This window comes from Phacochoerus africanus, chromosome 13 (genome assembly GCF_016906955.1).
Source record: "Phacochoerus africanus isolate WHEZ1 chromosome 13, ROS_Pafr_v1, whole genome shotgun sequence".
In the NCBI taxonomy this organism is placed as follows: Eukaryota; Metazoa; Chordata; class Mammalia; order Artiodactyla; family Suidae; genus Phacochoerus; species Phacochoerus africanus.
In genome coordinates, this window is record NC_062556.1 from 3865947 (window position 1) to 3892842 (window position 26896).

General features: G+C 40.9%; 1 protein-coding gene across 1 annotated transcript in view; it reads right to left on the reverse strand.

The window, feature by feature from the left end:
- Nucleotides 1-26896, reverse strand: part of LOC125113481 (phospholipid-transporting ATPase IB-like) — a 168777-nt gene that overhangs the window by 17388 nt on the left and 124493 nt on the right. The window contains exons 30-35 of the mRNA XM_047756226.1: nt 21073-21195; nt 19488-19566; nt 8548-8609; nt 5117-5173; nt 2115-2222; nt 259-347 (exon numbers count right to left, since the gene is read on the reverse strand). Coding sequence (XP_047612182.1) covers nt 259-347; nt 2115-2222; nt 5117-5173; nt 8548-8609; nt 19488-19566; nt 21073-21195 — 518 coding nt within the window. The remainder of the gene's footprint in view (nt 1-258; nt 348-2114; nt 2223-5116; nt 5174-8547; nt 8610-19487; nt 19567-21072; nt 21196-26896) is intronic.

The window sequence follows — 26896 nt, forward strand, 5'->3', positions numbered from 1 at the left end:
GAACATGATGGAAGACTATTAAAAAAACTGTAAGACTGAGTCACTTAGCTGTACGGCAGAAATTGAAAGAACATTGTAAATCAACCATAATTTTAAAAATAGATGAAAAAAATCAGTGGACATGTACTTCCTCTAAAAGCCCATGACCTTCAATATTCATAAAGTGGGACTTAGTTTAATTTGAAAGTCATACAACTGGAAAAGGGTCATTAACTATGACAATATATTTTTTGGTTACCACCTCATTTTTCAACTTACGATTTCCATATTACATTTTGGATCAGGCACACAATGGGAACCAAGAAAAAACCCAGCCAAAAGTATGGACAAGCCAGGACCATACTGGCCTGAAAATAAACAGAAATAAAGAGCATTTAAATAAGAATCTTTTAGTTTGCCAATATTGAGTACCAAGTGAAGCTTTCAGTCTCCTGCCCTCTACAAAAACGTGAAGACACCAGAAAAATCATGGATGCAGTCATATGAATCTAGAGCTACTAAATCAACAAAATAAACTGGCATATAAACCTAAATATAGTATTAAAAAACTTTAATAAAGTGTAAACAAACAATCAAATATTTTGATCAAACAGGTTTTATCTCAGGAATGCAAGGACGGTTCAACACTGTATTACCTGGCAGTACGACTTTAACTGCCAAACATTTTGTGTAAGACAGTTATCCCATTATATTCTCCTGGGAGAACTCACTCTTCTTTCTGCCTCGCAGATTAATTAATGACTGGCTGATCACCTTAGTTCAATTAGGATTGTACTGATTTGAGACTGATTAAGGCTCCATATTGTATATATTTATTTTTATTTTTTTTTTTGTCTTTTTGTTGTTGTTGTTGTTGTTGTTGTTGTTGTTGCTATTTCTTGGGCTGCTCCCGCAGCATATGGAGGTTCCCAGGCTAGGGGTTGAATCGGAGCTGTAGCCACCGGCCTACGCCAGAGCCACAGCAATGCGGGATCCGAGCTGCGTCTGCAACCTACACCACAGCTCACGGCAACGCCGGATCGTTAACCCACTGAGCAAGGGCAGGGACCGAACCCGCAACCTCATGGTTCCTAGTCGGATTCGTTAACCACTGCGCCACGACGGGAACTCCCATATTGTATATATTTAAAATTTCCTGTATGTTCTGATAGTTTGACATCTTAAAAACCTTTCTATCTGGGGAGGCAACGCTCCTCCCAGGGCTAGTCAATTCCTAGAGATAGCAAGTTCTCACTGGGAACATGTCTTTGATATGCAAACCAACCAAATCATTCATGCCTCCCCTATCTGGTCCATACACTAAGAGCCAGGTACCAGGCAACTACTGAGCAAACAGGATGAGTGCTCATGGTCCCCCTGGTTATCTGTCCCAAACTCTGCAGAGTCTCTAATTTCTTTCTCTGCCAATTTTGACATGTATTTTTTTGAGGATTTGTCCATTATTGTGCAAATGTATTAATAAGTTCATACATATTAATAATGTGATCCACTTGGTAAGCATTGTGGGCCTAATCCCCAATACGTATAGGCAAAGTAGAATTTAGAAATACATAAATAAGTGTGAAAGACTAAAAGATGCATAGGCTCTGAGAATTAACATAAATGAAATAACGGCTTCCATGTAAATAAAATATTAGAAGCTAGAGTTTCTGGAGCTCCAAGGAATGTCTATTCTGGTTAAATATTTTATTTTATTTTATTTTTTCTGGTTAAATATTTTAAATAAAAGTGTTTTCTTAATTACTATGCATGCATTATCAAGTACCAAATTATGTAAGCACATAGCACGTTACATGAAAAATATAATTACGATATTAGCTATTTTGGATGATTCAGAAATCATTATAGCTTTTATCAGTTACGCACAAAAGAGAAATTTTGGAAATAGGCGTTAATACAGATAGTTTAAAATAATGAGATTTTAGCTGAAGCAATATTATAACTGAAATGTCAGCCAGATTTTAGCAGGACCAACACCTACCTCTAATTGCATTATAGTTTTACCTTTTCTTTCCAAATTATTTTTAAAGTAGGTCATACTAGCTTTTATTGTCATTGAACGTAAGTTTTCATGAGGAATGTAAAGCCTACTCACCAGCGGCAGTCAAACTAACCTGTCCTGTCATTTCAGGAGAAATGGGAATCGTGGGCCAGAAGAAAGAGTAAACTGTAAAAAACACCAGCCAGATCAGTATGCTTCCCCAAATTGCCAAATGACTAAACTGCAGAAAGAAGAACATCATGGAAACACTTCAGTTTTTTCCCACTTAAAGGGGAAAATGATTTAATTCTACCAATCAACTAACAGAACCCATTTATCCAGACTAACGTTCTTGTATAGAGATACTGATGATTTTTCAATGCCTTGATATCTGAGACTTCCTTTCTAACATGCTTCTAAGACTATTTTGCTGTGGACTCAAGGCACCACTGTCTAAAGTATCTAAAACAGCTGTACCTTGGTGACCCAGGCCAAGCGGTGCTCAGTATCTTCAGTGAAAAGATAAGCTCTCCATCAGAAGTGTTTCATACAACTGATGGGTTACTTCATGAGACTTGAGCTTCTGTATGCTGATTAACACAAAGTTCTTTTCAGGGAAAAAAAAAGTTTACACACAAATCATTAAGGGGAATAAAAAGCTGAAATGTGTCATTCTTGTTCTGTGTGAACAACTGTGGGACAAGGGCAGAAGTTCTGTTTTAGACTGACTGGAAATGGTGGCTTTGCATCCAACCTTCTGTACATGTCAACTGTACACACCACTCCGGTTGAGACTGGTGGCTGAAGGATCCCTGGTCAAGCCTGGGCCTGTGAGTGTGCACCAAAGTCAGTAATGGTACCTGCTAAGACAGGAGACCCTTCTGTGGATCTGGTCTGTTGCTTTGTGCAGCTGGTGTTAGCGGAGGAACAGTCAAGAAAATGACGAGGAGACCTGTGTCCTACACTTGGCTCTGCGGGGCACACTGTTCAACCTTCACAGGCCTCAGCCTCGCCGTCTGTATCTAAGAAGGGGATGAGCTAGACCCGATGACTTCTTAAGGGCGAGTGCGTTCATCCTGCGGGGTACTACTCATTACTTAATTAATTCCCTACTTACTGAACAACAGAAAATACTGAGAAAAGACCACAATCTGCTGCTTCTCAAAGTCTTCTTTGTTCAGGAGTCCTTTTCAAAGGCAATTTTTCATCCTCGTTAAACACACCCTCTTACTCCAACAACTCCTCTCTCGACTAGAGCGAAACAGAACTGGGCTCCCGAGGGCTCTGCCTGGCGATGATGCGGGGACGGAGGCGATCGGCCCAGCAGGGCCCGCCTTCAACGTTTCAAACCTGCAGCGCAGCTTCCGGTCGCAGTCCCCTCGCAGTCGGCCTAACACGTTATCTGCAACGCGAGGCGTTTCTGCAGGGCTTAGCGAGGATTTCCGCCCGGGGCTCGGCTGGGACGGTTCCCTCCACTGCTGCCTGGAGGTGTGCTTGGACGGCTCTCCGCCCTGGCTCGTTCTCTGCGCCCCATCACCAGCTTCGAGTTCCTCCTCCGCCACAGTGAAGAAGCCTCCTCCTCACCCCCCCCTCCCCCCCCCCACCCTCGCCCCCCGCACAGAGCAGGGCAGGGCAGCATAAGGGCAACAGCCAGCGAGAACCAGTCCCTTCTTCTTCCTGCCTCAGCCCCAGGCTCCTCCTGAACCCCCATGTGAGCTTGAGGGCAGGAGTCTGATACGTCAAAGGCCAGAAGAGAGGCCTTGTTTTGCTAAGTCTGCTTCGGCCTTGAAAGTTTGCCTTGTTCACAAACAAGATTCGCTACGTGCAGATAAGTGACTGCGGATTTAAGAAACACTCTTCCTGGAGAAAACTTCACAGCAATTAAAAAGAACCATAGAAAGTAACTGCTGGCAAGTTTATGTTCCATTCATGTGGTATACTACTATTCTAACAATTAGGATGCCTTAGGAATTGCTAATAAAATATTTTTGCTCAGGACTCCTTGGTCCCAAATTAGTGCTGATGTCCCTTGGGACAGGAGTACTCAGAACACTGAATTGATTGCCTCCAAAAAACAATACCTCATAGCGACATAATCTTAGCTCTCTCAAAGCGACAAACCAAAAAAATTCATTTTCTCTCAGAAATTTTTTGAATTCAACCTGGGAAACAATCCATTTTTAGCTGAAAATGGTGTGTGTACATATACGTACATACTCACTTAAATTATTGATAGGGTCAAAAAAATTTCTGCTTAATTTTCCCCTTTAAATAATATCTGAAGGAAATCATTACTTATATCTGTAGGTCAACAGGTATATCTGTGCTCATAACAGTATTGATTATACACTGTTGATACTAACAAAACTTAAAATAATGCAAATAATAAGCATTCAGTGATGAAATATTATTCTATCAATAAATGAGGCATGAAAAAATATATTAAAGATCTATTCTTTTATTTTTTTAGGGCCGTAGGTGCGGCATATGCAAATTCCCAGGCTAGGGGTTAAATTGGAGCTACAGCTGCCAGCCACAGACACAGCAATGCCAGATCTGAGCTGCATCTGCAACCTACACCACAGCTCACAGCAATGCCAGATCCTTGACCCACGGAGCAAGGCCAGGGATTGAACCCGAATCCTCATGGATACTAGTTGGATTTGTTTCCACTGTGCCACTATTCTTAAGTGAAAAAAGCAAGTTATAAAATATCAGGTACAATATAACTATTTTTATGGAGGCAAAAAAAGCATACATAGAACAAAAACAAAGAAGAAAAGCCAAAATGTCAATATCACCAACGCTAAAAGAAATGAGCAAAAGTGTTTTCTTCTTTTTCTGTATTTGCTAAACTTTCTGTTATAATTCTGTATTTGGAGAATAGTGAATTAAAGGTGTCAATTAATGTCATGGTCAATTGAATCTATTTCAAGTGTAAGGCAGGAAAATGAAAAAAGACATTAGATGGCTAATATTTCTTCATTCAGTTTAGCTCGTCACTCGCACAGGCAAAACAAAAGAAAGTAAAAGACAGAGACCAGAAAAAAGGCTGACGACTTTTCTAGAGCTTAAAAGGAAAACCGGCACGCAGACAACTCCACCAAATTGAGGGAAGATCCTCCAGATACTCACTTTATTCCAGGACATTGTCTCCAAGCCAGCTTTCAGACAGACAGTCACAACCACGTACTGTGCGAGGTGAGATGGGAAGGGGAAGGAGGTTGGAAAAACATGTTACGTTTTCTATCAGAAGCCACACCTCCCCTACTCCCTTCCTGCCCCCCCCCCCCGCCACACCCCGGTTCCCCTCCACTTCTGGTGAACCTGAGCCGCATTAGGTTGCTAAGGGCCTTGTTATAGTTTAGTAATGGAGAGAATGCAGTGCTTCCCAATAAATGTTCCCTGTTTAGCAGTGCTTTAACATAAGATGAAAATCCATGCTTATGTCTTCAGCTCTCGTATTTACATTCTTTATAAGTAGCGTGGAAGATTTGGTTCTGATTAGATATTCAAGTGCTAGGAGTTCCCGATATGGCACAGTGGAATGGGTGGTGTCTTGGGAACACTGGAACACAAGACTCAATTTCCGTCCTGACACAGTTAAGATCCCAGCATTGCCTCAGCTGTGGCCGGGATCTGATCCCTGGCCTGGGAACTCCATATGCTGTAGGGCAGCCAAAAAGAAAAAAAAAGAAAGAAATGCAAGTGCTACTGATTTTAAAAACAATTGAGCAAGGCAGATTGAGATGACAATAAATCAAAAAGCCTCATGGGCTATTCTTGGTCTTTTGCAAGAGTCTTCCAGTCAATGAATATGGCCTAGTTTCCCATTAGTTGTTTGATTGTTTGTTCTGCCATGCCTGCAGCATGCACAAGTTCCCAGCCAGGGAGCAAACCCATGCCACAGCAGTGACAGGCCAGATCCTTAACCCCGAGGTTACTAGGGAATTCCCATTTACATGTTCTTAACGTCGCTCTTAAAGTCTAATACTTTCCCGCAGAGACCCGGAATATCACTTGTTAGACTCATTCATGTGTCTTTCACATGACTGATGCTAGAGTAAGCTATTATTTAAACTTTCTATATCTTCTAAATATCTGCTGCTGGTGTATAAAAATATAGTCAATTTTAAAACAGTGATCATACCCAGAAAATGCTAACCTCTTCTATTAATTGTAATCGTTTATCTGTAGAATTTTAAACTTTTTTCTGTGCACACACTCATATCATCTATTATTTAAAACAGATTTTTTTTCCCTTTCCAAAGCTTATGCGTCTCATTTTAACTTGTTGCTGTACTGATTAGTAACTCCACTACAATGCTGAGGACAGGTCTGTAATACTGAGCATCTTTGCCAAGGCAGTGACCCTGCCTCCCACCCCAGGTTCACCCCTGCCATCCCCCGAATCTCCCTCTCCCAACACGTGGTTTGTACTCTTGCTCTAGGTCCAGTGGCCTAAGAGCACCAAGGCTGATTCCACCTTCCTGGAGGCTCCTCCATCGCTTTGGCGGCTGCCTTCAGCTTAGCATTTTGCTCCAATTAACTAACACTGGGAACGGCGTGTCAGGAAAGTTGGGCTAATAATCTTACCATGTTGAGTCTGCCAACGCTCCTCCTATTTTTCCCTTTGGCATCACATTTGGAAGTTTTTTGCAAAGCTCCCTCTCCATTTTTAGTTGCTTTGGTGAATTTACCTTGCTATGATTTTTGTTGTTGTTGGTTTTACCATTTTTTGTTTGTTTGTTTGCCTAGAGAGATTGAGATTCCACGAGAGTGACTGACTCTGGCATCTAAAGTAGGAATCTGTCTGTTTGCACGTATGTACACATGTGTTTAAGGTTATTCTGTCGCCTTAGAATGTAATTTGCGTTGAGGGCCTCATTGGGTTTACGACCACATGTCCAACATGCAGCACAGTGTTCTGCACATGACAAAGCCTAACAGATATCGATGAATGAATGAAACAACCAAATCCTATCTGGTTTTATTTTTTCCCTGAGTTTGAGAAATGGGGAAGGCCTGAAGGGGTGGTAGGGGCTGGAAAGAAGGAAACTTCTTCTATGCATTTGTCCACATAAATAGAAAGCATTAGTTAACCGTAGTTCACGTTCAGGAGTAAACAACATAAAGTTAAAAGCACAACCAGTAACATGAAATAGCAATGACAACCGGCTAAAGTGAGAAGAATCAATACGCCAAGAAGGTGTTTCTTACACAGAAGAAAAAATGGTTTCAGACTTCGTTGTTCCAAGACACGTTAAATGCAGGAAAAAACCACAGACCAGTGTTTCTCGTTGCTTACAAAAGGGAGGTATGCCTATGTAGTATAACAGGCAGTCACAATTTTTCAGAATTATAAATAAGAAACTTCTAACAGTAATTCCAGACACGACACAGACTCCATAAAGAAAAATACTGATACGTTTAACTACATGAAATTAATGTGTGGAATATACACAGGACAAAAGTGCCATGAAAAGTGAAAATGTGAATCCGAGAACATTTGTTTGTAAGAAGCATAGGAATTAACATATAAATAATTATGAATAATTAATAGGAAAAAGCCCCCATAGAACAACGGGTCAAGAAGATCAACAAACATTTCATAGAGAAAGAAATTGCTGTGTAACATCATGTGACTGTGCTTCCCCTCAAAGCAAACACTGCAATTGGCTATCATTTCACCAACTACATCGAGAGGTATGGTAAGACCGTACCTGGGAGCTTGGGGAAACCAATATTTTTATCACATCTGTGCAACCTGTACTGGGGATATTTTGGTAAGGTGTTTCAAAATGCACAAGGCCCTCTGATCCGGCCATCATGCTTCTAGTAAGTCATCCCAAGACATACTTATTCGTGGGCATAAAGAGTCACCTTTGCAGCCCTGTTCATAATGGCAAAGGCCCCGAACAACAGCCTTAATACCCACTAATAGGAGGCTGGTTAAATAATGGGGAGCAAGGAGTTCCTGTCGTGGTGCAGCGGAAACTAATCTGACTGGGAACCACGAGGTTGCGGGTTTGATCCCTGGCCTCGCCCAGTGGGTTAAGGATCTGGCATTGCCGTGAGCTGTGGTGTAGGTCACAGACACGGCTCAGATCCTGTGTTGCTGTGGCTGTGGTGTAGGCCAGCAGCTGTAGCTTCGATTTGACCCCTAGCCTGGGAACGATGCTGTGGGTAAGGCCCTAAAAAGAAAAAGAAATTTAAAAAAAGGGGGAGCTATTCATACAGGCGGCCCTGAAAGAATGAGGTGGATATTTATGGGCTGATCTGAAACCATCACCGAGGCATGTGCTAGAGAGTCACAACCAGATACAGAACAGCACCTCCTACTTGGACAACAACAGCAAAGGCATATGCAGCTTACACTTCTAGAAACGTATATATGTATATGTGTGTGTACATACACACATACACACAACCATTATAAAAGTGCCTTCTTGAAAATATACTGAAGCAAGGAGGAAACTTAAATGTGATGGAATGCTGTTTTAGAATGCTTTAATTTTTTTAAATTAAACACTACAAAAAGTAATTATTTACATGGGTGATCTTACCGTATAAATAAAATTTCCAAGAAACAAATGGTCTGTAGTGTAACCACCTGGTAAGACCATATCTGAAAAGTGAAAAAGTCATTTTTTAATCTTTAGACAGTTTGAAACAGATTTTTTGCATTTATTTTTACTGGGCACCAAAAACATTTATCAGTTATTGGTCACATCTCCCAAGAGTGCTGTCAGTGACAACAAGGCTGACTTTGCCTGCCATGGCTGTGACATTTTCTCCACCTCTAACTCCCTCCAAAGATATGTTTAACAGGTAAACAAATCACAAAGAATACATGAGTGTGATTATTAAATCTAGTTTTACATGCATCTAAACCACACGGCAGGAGTTCCCCGGTGACTCAGAGGTTAAGGATCCGGCATTGTCGCTGCTGTGGCTCATGGTGCTGCTGTGGCATGGGTTCGATTCCTGGCCCGGGAACTTCTGCACGCCATGGGTATGGCCCCCAAAATAAATAAAGACACCATATGGCAGCATCTATAAACTGAAAAGTCCAAAACAATCCAGTGAGTGGTGCTACGTAACAAGACAGGGATTTTAAGTATTCCGTCATCGCATCTTCCACACTATTCCTTTTCCAATATCACTAAAATGATAACTTTAACAGACAACTTGAAATCAAACAGAATTTCACATTCTTTTAAACTATTGCTAAGTTTGCTACAAACTTATGAATTTCATTATAATAAAGGTCAACACCATCTCAAGTTTAGGATGATTTCTTCAGTGCGTCTGGATTTTTCAAGTTCTCAAATAAACATTGGTGGTTCTGGTCCTGGTTGGTATGGAAATTTTGAGGTCAAATTCCTGACTCTAATACCAGCTCAGGTAGCACGCCCATGTATTTGAAGCCCGCTTATTCCCCGGATTTATGTTTTCTCTTGATTTAGTACTCAAGAGAGAATATGCAAGGCTTATACCCTTTCTTAAAGCTATAGGGAGCAGAATATTAGGGCACTTGATTGAAAGAAACTATCAATAAATATGTGGGTCAGGTCAGACCAGCTAGGCAAGTGACAACCATGGCTCTGGCGGGTATACGGACCCAGCTTGCTGAGTTTTATCAGGAGCTGGGTGATAGTATAGATGAGAACAATTACGGTAATTAATCCGAAAGGGGACGAACAATTGCATAGGAAGGTAATACGGGGTTTACCCTGTCTAGTTATATATGGACAAGGAGCCAGAAAAATTACAAGCTCTGTTGCAACAGAAACAAAAATTCCTTTCCTTCTGTATATTATACAAGATCAACTATGCAAACAGAGAAAACCTCCACAGAATCTATGTTAGTGAAACTAGAAGACGAAAAAATCTACAGACTCGGAAAGCTAATGAAGGCTTCCAATCAACAAAGGTGAGCCTAGAGGCTATGCTTGGTAAGTGATAACAAAAGCTCTTGAATAAAGTAAATTAGGGCAGCAGACCTCAGAAAATATCAGAAAAAAAATTTATATATATATACACACATATACATAATATACATACACACACACACACACACACACACACACACGCAAACACACACACACACGCAGTCTTGAAAAGAAACTTCTTGAAATAGCTGGGAAAGAAAACTATAACTAATTCCTTGAAGAATAACATAAAAGAAGCAGGGAGAGCATCCATAAAGAAACCATAAGAAAAAAGGCAGGATGTCCTATTTCATGACCTGTGGCTGTTCATTAGGCTACAAACTTTCTCTAATGAATACAATGTGTTTTTAAATGGTGCAAAAGCAAAAGGAGTGTCCGAGAGCAGCAAAACTTATCAGATGAAGAACACCTACCAGAGGAGTTTGCAACAAGACCCTGTTACAGCCAATCGGCAAAGACATGATCAGAGAAGCCAGAGACTTGTCGCGAGCACTTGGTGTACTGAACTGCAGCATGAAAACCAAAAAGACAAAAATAAATGCGATGTCAGAATGAGCGACCTGATTGTAATTACCCTGTGCCAAGACATGCAGCAAGGATGCAACTGATATAAGAGGGGGGTGTGGGTGAAACAGAGAGGAGGTAGGGTGGATGTGCAGACAGTGTTGTCTACAGCAAGGGGGGGTCAATGAAGAACACTCAACACTAAGGAATCAAGTAATGGAATCAGAGGCGTATTTAACAGGGTCAAGGGAGACCGCGTGCAAGGTCGTGCGATGCTGGAGCAAAGGGAAGGGAGATGGAAGGGAGGGAAGTGGGATAATCCTATCATCCTCGGAAACAAATGGATTTGTCCAAAGAGAGAGAGAGAGAACTGTTTACATAAACTGATAACAAAAATAAGAACAAAAACTCAAACTTTGATGAATATCAGAAAACAACACAACACAAAAAGGCCAAAGAGAGCCAATCACATAATTAAAGGTTAGAAAAATACATCAAAACGGGAAATGCAAAGTCAAGGGAGAGATCACAAACAAAACATTTTGTTAAATGAGCTTCAGATTGTATCTCAAAACAAAACTCCATCTTACCTTGCACCCAAGCAACACACCTAAAAAAATAATAATGCATAAAATTGGAAAAATAAAGGGCAAGGAAAATACAAATTAAAAGCAGGAGACATGATATTAACATTAGTCAAGACGAAATTGAAACCAGAAAGAATTACATAAGAAGGGTACTTTATAAGGCCAAATGGTACAATATGAAATATTAAGAGTACTGGTGCAGCAAATAATAAACATTTCTAAAGCATAGATTATAAGAGATCAAAAGAGAAACAAATATATCAGTAGTAGAAGACTTTCACTCAAGTTCCTTAGTACATGACAAGATCAAGTGACCAAAAATTAGCATGGCCAGGACTTCTGCTTTCATTCATAGGGAAGAAACAGGACTTTCCCTCTTGCTATAACCAATTAGGAAATTGAACAAAACATATGAAATAATGTTTTCCAGATGCTGAGTAAAGAGCAGCAGAGAACAGTACTGCCTGAGAGAGAAGACTGAAAGGTGAGGGGGCCCTACCACTGCCCTCGGCTCACACATGGTGTAGGGCTGGACAGCTGTGCAGGGACCAAGAGCCCAAAGCCAGCTCAACATGTCTGCTGAGTCGATGAGACAGAGACAGGACTTTAGAGAGGCCAAGTGGCTGGAATTTGTGAAGCAAACACTGGAAATGCAGAGACTATGCAGAGAGTGAGATTCAGAAACTCACGTAGGGGTCCTCATGCATCTCTGGCTAAATACCATTCTGCATATGTAGGCTGAGAAATGCCACAGGGCCAGCAAAGAGCAACTTCCCTGGAACATCAAACCACCCCAGAACTACAAGCCCCAGACTGGCAGATCTAACATGGAGCTCGGAATGGCTCGAACGCCCAGGACCAAAGTGAGGAAACCTCGTTCAATATATGAAGCAGTCAGTAGAGAGCCAAGGAAGGGGTAAACTTAGTAGAGGAACTAAATTAGCCCGGGAGTAAAAGATACCCTAGACTCAATTTTTAAAAAAGAAGTCAAGAGACTTAACCGCCTGCCAAAACCAAGTCTAAGGACTTAGGTACACACACAAGCATTCAGCAACATGCAATTCACAACGTTCCTCTCTCATTATCAAATACATGATGTGGAGAAGCAAAGTATTTGACCCATAACCAGAGGGAAACTGGCAATAGCCACCAACCCAAAAGCAGCAGAGATGTTGGCATTAGCAGGAAAAAAAACCTCTAAAATAACCATTATAAATCTTGTTATTACATCCAAAGATTTGAAAGAAAAACACGAGAAAAGAAATGAAAAATGAAGAACTAAATAAAATTTCTGGAGATGAAAAATATTTACACAGAAAGGAAAAATGTCCCGTGAATTGCAATGAACAGCAGAGAGAGACTGCTAAATAAAAAATCAGTGAACTTAAAGGCACAGCAAAAGAAACCAAAAATGAACTAAAGAGAGAACCAAGGTAGGACAAATGAACAGAGGTGTGGGGAAATGTCAAGGAATATAGCATATGTGTAGTTGGGACCCCAGAAGAGGAGGAAAGAGGAGACAGTAAAAATATAAAGAAATAATGAGCAAGTTTCTCCAAATTCAATGAAAACTATAAATTAGCAAACCCGGGAGTTCCCCTTGTGGCTCAGAAGAAATGAATTTGACTAGTATCCATGAGGACGCAGGTTCGATTCCTGGCCTCGCTTAGTGAGTTGGGGATCCGGTGTTGCTGTGAGCTGTGGTGTAGATTGCGGATACAGCTCAGATCCGCTGTGGCTGTGGCTTTGGTGTAGGCCAGCGGTTACAGCTCCAGTTCAACCCCTAGCCTGGGAACCTCCATATTCTGCAGGTGTGGCCCTAAAAAGACAAAAGAAAAAAAATTAACAAACCCAAGAACTCTAGTCATCTCAAGAAGAATAATTGCAAACCAAACCATACCAAAGCACATCAAAATAAAATTGCTGAAAATCAGTGATGAAGAGAAAAATCTTAAAATCACAGAGATAGAAATAATACTACATAAGGAGAAACAAATGCAAGAAATATCACAGACTTCTCAACAAAATAATGCAAACAAGACAATGAACCAACATTTTTTAAGTGGTGAAGAAAATGACCAATCTAGAATACTGTACCCAGCAAAAGCATTTTTTTCCAAAATGAAGGCAAAGTCTTTTGACAAATAAAATTTGAAAGAATATATCATTTGCTTTAAATTCTTATGTTAAAAAAGGAAGAAGCTATACAATCAATGACCTACCTTCCAACGTCAACTAGCTGGAAAAGAAAAGCTAATTAAACTGCAATGAAAGAGAAGGGAGGGAAATAAATATAGAAAAGAATCAAATAGAAAAATGGAAACTATACAAAGTCAATGAAGCCAAAAGCTGGTCTCTTGAAACTATCAACAGAGCCGGCAAACACCTAACTACACTGATGTTCAAGAAGGACAAATGCAAACAAAACCACACCAAGGCACACGTCAAAATCAAACTGCTGGAAATCAATGATGAAGAGAATTCAAAACTACGCAACATAAGGCATGACAGAGAAGCTATGAGCAGACAGTAATACGGATCTCGCAGTAATAAGGGAATATTATAAACACATGTATGCCAATAACTGTGACAAGTGGAGGAATATCACAAGTTTCTTGAAGATACAAATCAACAAAACGAATTCAATAAAAAAAATGTTAAAGACTGAATAACCCTAAATATAGTAAAGACATTAAATTTGTATTTAAAAACCTTCCCGTGAAGAACACTCAAGGCCCAGATGGCTTTATCAGTAAATTCTACCAAATATTTGTAGAGAAACAATATCAATCCTACACAAAGAAGGAAACACTACCCAAATCACCTCATCAAGTATTATCCTGATTTAAAACCCAGACCAAGAATATCATCCAGTCAGACCAAGGTCTCTCATGAACATAGATGCAAAAACCCTCCAGAAATCAATCCAGCGATGTGTAAAAAGGATAATAGTAACATCATTATTAACAGGGGTTCATTCCAAGAAGTTGCTGACACGTCAACGATCAATGGGTAGAATTCATCGTATTAGCAGAATAAAGTAGACAGATGCGATCACCTTGATAGGTGCACTGAAAACGTGACCAGGGAGTTCCCGTCGTGGTGTAGTGGTTCACGAATCCGACTAGGATCCATGAGGTTGCGGGTTCGGTCCCTGCCCTTGCCCAGTGGGTTAATGATCCGGCATTGCCGTGAGCTGTGGTGTGGGTTGCAGACGCGGCTCGGATCCCGCGTTGCTGTGGCTCTGGCGTAGGCTGGTGGCTACAGCTCCGATTCAACCCCTAGCCTGGGAACCTCCATATGCCGCGGGAGCGGCCCTAGAAAAATGGCAAAAAGACAAAAAAAAAAGTGACCAAACCCAAACTCTATCTGTGATAAGGATCCATAGCAATCTAGAATAAAAGGAGATTTCCTCAGGACGATGATGACAATCTCTGAAAAAGTTTCCATATGATAATGCACACTGGAGTGCATATGCTAAAAGCACACGAAAATTAATGGCAAAAAGATGGATTCCTTCCTCCTAAGATGAGGAAAAAGGGAAACATGCCACCCTCCACTTCTACTTAAAATTGTACCGTAGGTCCCAGTTTCTGCATTAATGCAATAAAAACAAAAAACTAAAGGAAGAAATAAACCTCTCTTTACTCACAGACAACATGGTTGCATAAAGAAAAAATCCTAATAAAGCAAAAAAAAAAAAAAAGCTAATAGAATTAGTGAGTTTAGCAGGTCACAAGATATAAGGTAATTATAAAAACTTTATTTCAATATTATAACAATGAAAACTGGAAAATGAAATTTTAAAATTTCATTAACAGGATAAATTTAACATGAGATGTAATGAGATTATCTATCAAAAACTATAAAATATTCCTGAGACAAATTAAAGAAACTTAAATAATGGTGTAGGCCGGCAGCTGTAGCTCCAACTCGACCCCTAGCCTGGGAACCTCCAAATGCATGGGTGTGGCCTTAAAAAGAAAAAAAAAAAAAATTCTACCACCTTGGAGTTCCCTTCATGGCTCAGTGGTTAACGAATCTGACTAGGAACCACAAGGTTGTGGGCTCAATCCCTGGCCTCAGACAAAAAAAAAAAAAAGAAACTTAAATAATAGGAGAACTATATCACATTCAAGGACTTGAAGACTCAATAATGCTAAAACGTCAATTCTCAAATTCTCCTCAAATTAATCTACAGATTAAGTGCAACACCAATCCAAATCCCAGCAGTTTATTAGAATTTGAAGAGCTGATCTTAAAATTTGCATTAAAATTCAAAGGACTTAGTATTGCCAAAACTTTTTTTTTGTCTTTTTCTAGAGCCACACCCAGGGCCTATGGAGGTTCCCAGGCTAGAGGTCTAATCAGATCTGTAGCCGCCGGCCTACCCCACAGCCACAGCAACACAGGATCCAAGCCGCGTCTGCGACCTACACTGAAGCTCAAGGCAACACCAGATCCTCAACCCACTGAGCAAGGCCAGGGATAGAACCTACAACCTCATGGTTCCTAGTTGGATTCGTTAACCACTGAGCCACAACAGGAACTCTGCTAAAACTTCTTCAGAGTAGATACACTACATGGTGAAAGACTGAAATAAAAAGTACAGTAATCTAAACAATAGGCCCTAAGAAGAGATGTACAGATCGGTGAGACAGAACAGAGATTCTAGATACAGATCCGTACATATGACTTCAACTGATCTATTTCACAAAGTTGCCAGGGTAATTCTATGGGAAAAGCATAATCTTTTCAATAAAAAATACTGGAGCAATTGGACATCCATATGCAATAAATAAATAAATAAATCAACATCAACCACAACAAAAACTGACTCAAAATAGATCAGAAAACTAAACATAAAACCTAAGAACAGAAAACTTCTGAAAGAAAATAGCATTAAGTCTTTGTAACTTTGGATAGGCAAAGATTTCTTAGGACAAAAAGAAAAGCACGATCATGAAAATGTTTGATAAGTTGGACTTAAACTTTAAAACTTGTGATTCAAATAATATTAAGAAAATTATACTCGAGCCACAGATTGGGGAGTGGGGATTACAATTTTTACACAACAAAGGACTTTTGTCCAGAAAGAACACTTGCAATTCCACAAGGATAATTCAATTTAAAAAGGGACCAAGTGATTGAAAATAAAGTTCCCCGAAGAAGGTATAAAACAGCCATAGGAAGGGAGGCTCTGTGTCATCAGTCATCAGAAAAATGCAAAATAAAATCACAATGAGGCAGCGTGTCATATTCTGGTGCGGTCATAATTGATACATGACATGCAATAAAACTTTGGGGCTGAGTTACCTTACATTCCTCATTTAAGATTATTTGGTAAGAAGCAGTTAATCATACATTTAATCAGTCCCTGATTTACACAGATCCAAATTGTAAACAGCCTCCCCGTAGACTGGCTTCTGTGGCACCAAAACCCTTCCAAGCCCTTCTGGAAGCATCTCAGGCCCAGGTCTTGACTCTCCCCTGTACCCCACCCTCACTCCCCAACCTGCACCCCTACCCCCGCCTCCGGGAGAGCCTTTCCTACCACAGCCACTGCAGATTCTCAGCTGCAGCTTGCACCCAAACACCTCACTGTCTGAGAATAAAAGAGGTTAAAAAGCAGCGCCTCTGAGTAGGTCAGTGACATGGGTGTAAGCAAAATAAGAGGGGAAAGGCACCCAATTTCCAAATAACTGCTAAATGGCCTTTAAGAATATAACATTTTCCCCAGCTACCAATCACCAGAAATAGAATTAATACTACTCCAAGCGAGCAGGGCCTCGTGGGGCCTCCCCAGAGCAGCCTCCCCTCCATTCTTCTCCTGGCCTTTTGCTGGTAGAAGAGCTTTAGCCAAAGAATGAATTCAATCAGAGACGTGAGAAAACGCAGAGAGAAAGGAATACAGTCAAGCAAGACTAAATAATAAGAGTTTAGCCCTTCGACAAAGTCAAGGACCTTTAGTTCCTCCTCAAGGACTACAGACCATATTCTGAGCCGTGTCCTCTGAGGTGTTTTGCAGATACTGGAGCTCCCACTGGGTGGAAGAAGTTAACTGTGAGCTGCCCACAAGCTCAGAGACCCCTGACTGGTGGGAACCAAAAGGTTGAAGATGCTGACACCCAGTGACCTCATCACCAACCAATCAGAAAAACGGCCACAAGCTGACACACCCTGCTCCCGGAACACTGCCCCCTCCGGGGTAGGACACAGTTTTGAGGCACCAGCCTCTGCCAGCCCCCTGTGCCTGGCAAAGCAATAAAGCTATTCCTTCCTACCTCACCCAAAACTCCAGGTCAGTGTTTTCTGTTCAGCAGGAGTGAACAGAGGCTGAGTTTCAACAACACTACAGCATATGAAACACATTAAAATCCTTTTTTAAATGCCCCCATTTTTAAAGTACTGAAAGCTGCTTCTTTTCTTGAACACTTGTGCTAGAGTTGTGATTCACAAACTTTTCTGCACGTGGGAGCCTGCAGAAGAAATCCATCAACCACCAATGCCTGCAGCCTCCCCACAGTGCTTGTGACTCAGCTGACCTGGGGTGTGGCCCTGGCTTTGGAATTTTAAAAAGTCTCCCGGTGATTCTAGTGTACAGATGAGTTTGGAAACTGCTATACGAGAACATGGTTTACAAGCTTTTGTGCAGACATAGATTTTAATTTCTCTTGAGTATATACCTAGGATTCCTGGATCACAGGGTAACTCTGCTGAAGCACTGACGGCAATGCCAGACTGCTTCCCGAAGCAGCTGCATCCCCATGGGCAGTGTTCGAGGCCCTCCGTCTCCCGCGTCCCTGCAACACTAGCTGGCTTCCAGCCAGCCCCACCTAGGATGGGGGCAGGGAGGGAGCAGGTCACGGTCAAACCCAAGACTCCTGATGTTCTTACTGAGTTTTAATAGGATGATGAATAAATGTTTCTTCATTCGTCTTTTGGATAATTTCCAGGGGAGTTACAGAGTTGTGTGTTTGTAGTTTGACCAGCTTGGTCTTTCTGGGTGGGGAGCAGTGCCTCACTCTGCCTTCCTGGAAGTGGAACCAACTCTCTGTCACCATCTGACTTTGCTATAAACATTGTCATCATTTGCAAGTTTTACCCTTTTTTTTTTTTTTTTAACAAGGAAAGTTTTTAGCAATATAATGCCAGGGTTATTCTTTTAAATACAAATGAACATAAAACACAGGCAACCAAAACTCAATTTAAAAAATGTCCGAGATTAGGACACGTTGTTAGTAATACTCAGCAAAAATTAAATCTGGTTAAAGAAAAATAATTATATTTCACACCTTAATGTGTGGCTGTGAGCTCACTACACACTAGGAACATGCTTCATATATCCACCTCCTACTTCAGGATGTTTCATCCATAAGCCAGTTTGGTAAAACAAACAAAATGGAAACAAAAACAAAACTTCACATATGGAGTTCCCGTCGTGGCGCAGTGGTTAACGAATCCGACTAGGATCCATGAGGTTTCGGGTTCGGTCCCTGCCCTTGCCCAGTGGGTTAACGATCCGGCGTTGCCGTGAGCTGTGGTGTAGGTTGCAGACGCGGCTCGGATCCCGCGTTGCTGTGGCTCTGGCGTAGGCCGGTGGCTACAGCTCCGATTCGACCCCTAGCCTGGGAACCTCCATATGCCGCGGGAGCGGCCCAAGAAATAGCAACAACAACAACAACAACAAAAGACAAAAAGACAAAAAGACAAAAAAAAACTTCACATATAATGTGATTTGGAAGATTGTCTGACAGTAAAAGGGGACTGTCCAATCACAAAGTCCAAGGTTCAATTTCCATATAACCTTAGATTTGTATAAGAGTTTAACTTGAAGCATGACGTTGGAGACATGAAAACAATAAAGATAAATTTCAGACTCACTACAGAGAGAATCTATGACCCATCAGAACAGCAGTGCTTTCTATCAGGCCCCTTGACTCAAACATTTATCAAAAATTAACAATAGGAGTTCCCGTCATGGCTCAGTGGTTAACGAATCCAACTAGGAACCATGAGGTTGCGGGTTTGATCCCTGCCCTTGCTCAGTGGGTTAACGATCCGGTGTTGCCGTGAGCTGTGGTGTACGTTGTAGATGCAGCTCGGATCCCAGGTTACTGTGGCTCTGGCGTAGGCTGGCAGCTCAGCTCCGATTAGACCCTTAGCCTGGGAACCTCCATATGCCGAGGGAGCGGCCCAAGAAATGGCAAAAAGACAAAAAAAATAAAAAATAAATAACAATAAAAGCACTAATTCTCAATTCATACAGGTCAGAGGCCATTTGTTAAATGTTCAAACTACTGTTAACCAGAGTATATTATTAGATTTAGGTGTGTGTATATATTTTTTTTTCTTAATCCTCTTGTTGAGGTTTTTAATTCTTTCTGTAGACACACACATACTGACCCTAATGCGAACAGCATGCTCTTTGACAAATATTTGAAACAATGAAGCTATTACCATGCTTCAGCATTTTTGTGGGCAGCCAGAAGAGAATGAAGGAATGGACGAAAGCATTTATACACTGAATCCAGAGCACCTAAGGAGAAAACAAAGCAAGAAAGTCCAGACAGTATTTTGGTCTAAATCTAAAAATATGTGACATTATCAAGTTACAAAGCTAAAATGTTTTCCCAGACACTGAAAAATACCATTTCTGTATTACCCTTTTTTCTTTTCTTTCTTTTTTTTTTTTTTTTTTCGTCTTTTGTCTTTTGAGGGCCATACCCGTAGCATATGGAGGTTCCCAGGCTAGGGGTCCAATCAAAGCTGCAGCTGCCGGCCTACACCACAGCCATAGCAACGCCAGATCCTTAACCCATTGAGCGAGGTCAGGGATCGAACCTGCAACCTCATGGTTCCTAGTAGGATTCGTTTCCGCTGCACCACGACAGGAACTCATGTATTCTACTTTTAAAAGAACTTACTATGAAATTAAAGGCTAATAGTATTTGAAAAAGAAATTTATTAAGTATAAATGTGTAGGACTCAAAGATAGTACATTTCTTATAAAAACTGTAAAGGCTGAAACTATCCAGGAAAATAGAACTAGGAGCAATTTTTAGAAGAAATAATAGTAATGCTTTCAATCTTTATGGTACTTTAAATACAATTTAATACCATGTATTATATGATACATTCTGCAGCTTTATATCTATACCAGGACCCTGGACAAAATAATTTTTAATAGACCATATACAGGCAAACCTCAGAGATACTGCGGGTTTGGTTCTAGACCTCTGCAGTAAAGCAAGTCACGTGAACTTTTGGTTTCCCAGCACCTAAGAGTTATGTTTGCCCTATACTGCAGCCATTAAGTGTGCAACCACATTATGTCTAAAAAACCAAGGTACACACTTTAATTAAACTGCTAACCATCATCTGACAATGCAGGGTTGCCACAAACCTTCGATTTGTAAAAAACACAGTATCTGCAAAATGCAATAAAACAAGGAATGCCTGTATCGTTTTCTTAAAGAAAATCTCAAGAATACAAACATCTCTCGGATCAGTCAAACAAGGGTGAGGAGATGAGAGAACAACAAAAACAAGTCTTTGTTCCTTCGATGGGAAACATACCAGTCATTTTCACGTTAGCCAGGAAGACTTACAGATAAAGGGTTACGGAGAAATGGATGTGGAAAACAAGTACCTGGCCTGTGACTCAAATCTCCTGGAGTAAAGCAGTTTTTAGGAAAGAATGTAAGAAATTCATTCAAAATCAAAGCTAATGCCAAACTGGAAAAACCTTAGGATTCATACCATAAAAAGACAGCATGGGGCGGTGTTCCTTGTGTTCTTTGTTTTGTTTGGTGGCCGCACCAGCGGCACACGGGGATTCTTGGGCCAGGGATCGAATCAGCGCCACGGGAGTGACCAGAGCCACAGCGGTGACAAGACCGGAACCTTAACCACTAGTCCACCCGGGAACGCCCTTCCTTATGCTTTTTAAATTATTCTTCCTAAAGCATCAGAAAGGGAAGAGATCAAAGGAACCTTTGGAGGGAAGCTGAGGTGAAAGAACTGCAATAAACCTTCGGCTTACCTTTATGTTGAAAATATCACCTGTCTGAGAAATGGTGTACAGCTGTGGATACCTAAGCAGGCTCTCCTGACTGCAACACTGTTCAAAGATTCCCAGAGTAATAGTTGGCAGTGACGTGAAAATCTGCATGAGAAACAACAGCCTATGAAAAAGAGCTTTCAGCCTGTATCTGAGTTAACAGTGTGCAGTCATTTTCCTGCCTTTGATAATGGAATTCCAAGTTAACGAAGATATCCTTGTGGGGGAAACTGGGTGAAGAGTCCACAAAACTAATTTAGCAAACTCCTGGTAAGCTATAAACTTATTTAAAAACAAAAGCCAATGACAAAGAAGGGATTGTTGAGTCACATCAATTGAAAAGATCAAATAATGACTTAATTTTTCTAATCGATCCAGTCTTTGGATTCAGCACCTTATAACCATGGAAACATTGCTTTTTGAGCATCAAATAGATAAATTTTATTTTCCTGATTTCAATAAGCACACAATAAATTGAGTTCTGTGTACTTAAATAATAGGCATATTTACTATCGTAACCAGTATTGTTACACTGGTCAACAACTACAGCAATAATAGCATCTATATCCCTCACGAGAAGCAGTTGTTTTATGAGCTAATTCACTTGCCAGGATTTGGCACATAGTAGGCACTTGGTAAATACTGTTAAGGAAATGTTAGATTAAATTTTTTTTAACGTACAAGAGTTCTTTATCTGATGATACTTATCAGAAACAGAAATGTTTCCTATTCATTTATTATTTTAATATTTATTGAACAAGCGTTATGCCAGGAACCACATGAAAAGAAAGAGCTTTTCAAGAGCTCCGGAGGTGTCAAGGAGGAGACCTTGGAGCAGAAGGCATGATAGGATGATAAAAGCGCAGAAACAGAGAAGGAAAGGAAGGAGAAAGCAGGAGAGGCGGGGAAAGGGAGAGACAGTGAGAGGAGGAGCAGGAAGACGGAAATGCGTGAACCACAGCCACTGACCAGTCTTGTCAGAAGGACTTCTTGGAACACTGCACCCTAAATGATCTATTTCTGCCTATTTCTGCTCCATGAGGTTTCCATGTCTGTGGCTGTTTAACTGGGGAGTTTCACAAAGAGCAGCAAGAGGGGGAATGCTTCAATGAGACAGCATTTTTCACATCTCTGCTTTTCTTAGGTTTGCTATTGTTTCATGGGCCAAAAAAATCCCATGGCCAAACCCAGAGCCAGGGTGGGTATAGACATCGAAAGGTGCGGATTAGAGCGGCATGAACAAACTGGGGGCCGTTGTGATAACAACCCCACACAACATAGGATCTTGTTAGATCCTTAGAATTTTGTACACAATGTTGACAACAACTAAAGAAAGCTTTACTTCTTTTCCAATCTGCCAATTTGCCGGGGGCGGGGGGTGGCCTCGGGGACACAGGGTCTTCTACTGGCCAAGAACTTACAATGTTGAAGAGCAATGGTAGGAATACACATTCTTGTCTGGTTCTTGACCTTAGGGAAACCCGCTGTTTTGCCATTTGGTATGATGTTAGCTATACATTTTTCATAAAAATGATTTCTAAATGCTCATCAAGCACAGATGATGAGGAAAAAAAAAAAAAAAAAAGAACAGATGATGAGGAGTTCCCGTTGTGGCTTAGCAGAAACGAATCTGACTAGTGTCCATGAGGACGCAGGTTCAATCCTCAGTCTCTCTCAGTGGGTTAAGGATCTGGCATTGCTGTGAGCTGTGGTGTAGGTCGCAGATGCGGCTCGGATCCAGCGCTGCTGTGGCTGTGTTGTAGGCTGATGGCTACGGTCCTGATTCCACCCCTAGCCTGGGAACTTCGATACGCTGTGAGTGTGACCCTAAAAAGACAAAAAAAAAAAAGTGATGAATTTTCACAAGTGTATTTATTGCATTATTGTGATGACTATATGGCTCCTCCTTTTCAATCTATTAACAAGGTAGAATTCACTGATCAAATTTTAAATAATACACCAAACTTGCATTTTCCGGGATAAATCCTAATTTGCCAGAAAGCATTTTGCTTTTTCTATAGTGCTGGATTTGATTTGCTAAAATTGTGTTGAAGATTTTTGCAACTATGGTCATGAGGGATATTGGAAATATGTCAGTTATGTTTTAATGGGGAAGTTGTCAAGAATTCCAAGTTTTATTAAGGGCTATTAAGAACATCTGTATCTTGGGTGATATTTAGTAGTTTTCGTCTTTCAAGGAATTTGTCTATTTCATCCAAGATGTAAAACAGGTCATTAACATCATTCATACTTGCTTACGGTCATTTATTATCTATAGGATCTATAGTGATGACTCCGCGTGCATTCCTGTTTGGTAATTTGTATCTTCTCCTTCCAAGATTAGCTTGATCCATCTGAATAAAGATCTACCAACGTGTCACGAGCTTTTTGTTTTACTGATTGTTTTTCTATTTTCCATTTATTTCATGTATGCTGTTATTATTATTATTTTTTTTTTTTGCTTTGCTTATTTTGAGTTTCATTTACTCTTCCTTTTCTAGTGTCAACAGGTTGGTGCTTGATCTTAGGACTTCTTAATACCACTATAAGCATGTAAACAACGTAAATGTTCCTTTAAGCACTGCTTTAGTTGGATCCTACACAATCAGAAATTTTCAATTTTTTCTGTTCAAAATATTTTGTCATTTCTCCTGTGATGGCTTTTGTTACCTATGGTGTATTTAGAAAGTGTTTAGGAGTTCCCGTCGTGGCGCAGTGGTTAACGAATCCAACTAGGAACCATGAGGTTGCGGGTTCGGTCCCTGCCCTTGCTCAGTGGGTTAACGATCCGGCGTTGCCGTGAGCTGTGGTGTAGGTTGCAGACGCGGCTCGGATCCCACGTTGCTGTGGCTCTGGCGTAGGCCGGTGGCTACAGCTCCGATTCAACCCCTAGCCTGGGAACCTCCATATTCCGCGGTAGCCGCCCAAGAAATAGCAACAACAACAACAACGACAAAAAAGACAAAAGACAAAAAAAAAGTGTTTAATTATCAAATGTGTGGGTTTCCCCATGATCTATTGCTGTTACTGGTTTTTAGTTTAAATCGCAAGGATCAGAGAACCTATTCTATATGATTCTAATTCTTTTGAATTTATTAAGACTTGCTCCATTTATTTAGACCAGCATGCACTCTATTTTGGAGAATGTTCCACCCATATTTGAGAAGGCGTATCCTGCTGTGGTTGAGTAGTTTTCTATAAATGCTAGGTTTAGTTCAGTAAAACATTTGCTCAAATCTTCTGTACACTTTCTGAATTTTCATCTGTGGGTTTTGTCAACTACAGAAAGGGGCATTTAAAATTCTGACTGTAATTGTCTAAATTTATTTGCTTTGTCATTTAATTACATCAAATTCTGCTTCAATTCTTTTTTTTTTTTTTTGTCTTTTGAGGGCCGCATCCCTGGCATATGGAAGTTCCCCAGCTAGGGGTCGAATCGGAGCTGTAGATGCCAGCCTACGCCACAGCCACAGCAATGCAGGATCCAAGCCATGTCTGCAACCTACACCACAGCTCATGGCAACGCCAGATCCTTAACCCACTGAGCAAGGCCAGGGATTGAACCTGCAACCTCATCATTCCCAGTCAGATTCATTAACCACTGCACCACGACAGGAACTTCATGGCAGACTCTTTAACACTGAGCGAGGCCAGGGATTGAATCCGCATCCTTATGGATAACAGTTGGGTTTGTTACCACTGAGCCATAATGGGAATTCTTCTGCTTAGTTTCTCGTAAATTCTAATAAGCTATTAGATTGTTACATACGTAGGATTCTAACGTGTTACTATTTTTTATTTTATTTTATTTTTGTCTTTTTGTCATTTTAGGGCCACACCTGCAGCATATGGAGAGTCCCAGGCTAGGGGTCAAATTGGAGCTGTAACTACCAGCCTAAACCACAGCCATAGCCATAGCCATGCAGGATCTGAGCTGAGTCTGTGACCTACACCACAGCTCATGGAAACGCCAGATCCTTAACCCACTGAGTGAGGCCAGGGATTGAACCCACACCCTCATGGATACTGGTTGGGTTCATTAACCACTGAGCCACGATGGGAACGCCCAAGATTCTAATGTGTTATTGATAGATTAACCCCTTTAAAATTAAGAAATGGCCATCTTCACCACTAGCCATATATCTTTCTTTTCTTTATTTATATTTTATTTATTTATTTAGCTTTTTATAGCTGCACCCACGGCATATGGAGGTTCCCAGGCTAGGCGTCGAATCAGAGCTGCAGCTGATGGCCTACACCACAGCCACAGCAATGCCAGGTCCTTGACCCACTGAGTGAGGCCAGGAATTGAACCCGCAACCTCATGGTTCCTAGCTGGATTCGTTTTTGCTGCACCACAGCGGGAACTCCTCTTTCTCTTTCTTTAACGTTTGTTTTTGTTTTGGCTGCACCTGCAGCATGCCAGGCCAGGAACTGAACCAGAACCACAGCAGTGACAATGTCAGATCCTTAACTTGCCAAGCCACCGGGGGACTCCCATGTATCTTTTCTAAAAGCTGTTATTTATGTAGTTACTATAACCACTCCAGCTTTCTTTTGATTAGAACCTTTTGACTTATCTGTGTCTTTATATTTAAAGTAGGCTTTTTTCTGGAGCTCATATAGTTGCATCTTGATTTTCTAATCTAATCTGACAGTCTACCCTTTTTGAGGGCACACCCATGGTATATGGAAGTTCCTGGGCCAGGAATCAAATCTGAGCCATCTGCAACCCACGCCACAGCTACGGCAACACCAGATCCTTAACCCACTGTGCTGGGCTGGGGATAGAACTGGCAACGTCACACAGATGAGTTGGATCATTAACCCACTGTGTCACAGCAGGAATTCTGACAATATGCCTTCTAACTGTAGTGTTTAGACCACTTGTATTCAATGCGATTATAAACACAGTTGAATTTAAATCTACTGTCTTCCGGAGGTCCTGTTGTGGCTCAGTGGTTTAAGAACCTGACTAATATCCATGAGGATGCAAATCAATTCCTGGCTCTGCTCAGAGGGCTAAGGATCAGGTGTTGCAGTGAGATGCAGTGTAGGTCACAGATGCAGCTTGGATCTGCTATGGCTGTGGCATAGGCTGGCAGCTGCAGCTTTAGCTCCACTGTGACCCCTAGCCTGGGAACTTCCATATGCTGCAGGTGCACCCTAAAAAAGAAGAAATAAATAAATACATAATTCTACCATCTTATTTTTTATTATTTGCTGCATTTGTTCTTCCTCTTTAGCTTATTTGTTGACTTCTGGACTGAATACTTTTAAACATTTTATTTTATTCCCACTATTGGTTTATTAGTTATATCTGTTCTGTTTGGGTTTTTTTTTGTTGCTGTTGTTCTTTACAGTTTACTATATACATGTGCAATGTATCGCAGAATTAAAATAATATATTCCGATTCCTCCCTTTTATTCATTTTGCTATAGTTTTCTACATAAATATAGATACCTATAGTTAGCCGTCTATATTGTGGTATAGTTATAAACCATACAATATATTAATAGTTTAATTTAAAGAGCCAAATATCTATTAACATGATTGAAAATGGGCTGGGGTGGGGGGGTAGGTTCATTCTTTTCCTTTTTTTTCTTCCTTTTTTTTTTTTTTTTTTGCTTTTTAGGGCTGCACACGCAGCATATGAAGGTTCCCAGGCTAGGGGTTGAATCAGAGCTGCAGCCACTGGCCTACGCCACAGCCACAGCAACTCGGGTTCCAAGCTGTGTCTGCGACCTACACCTCAGTTCACGGCAACGCCAGATCCTTAACCCAAGTGAGGCCAGGGATTGCACC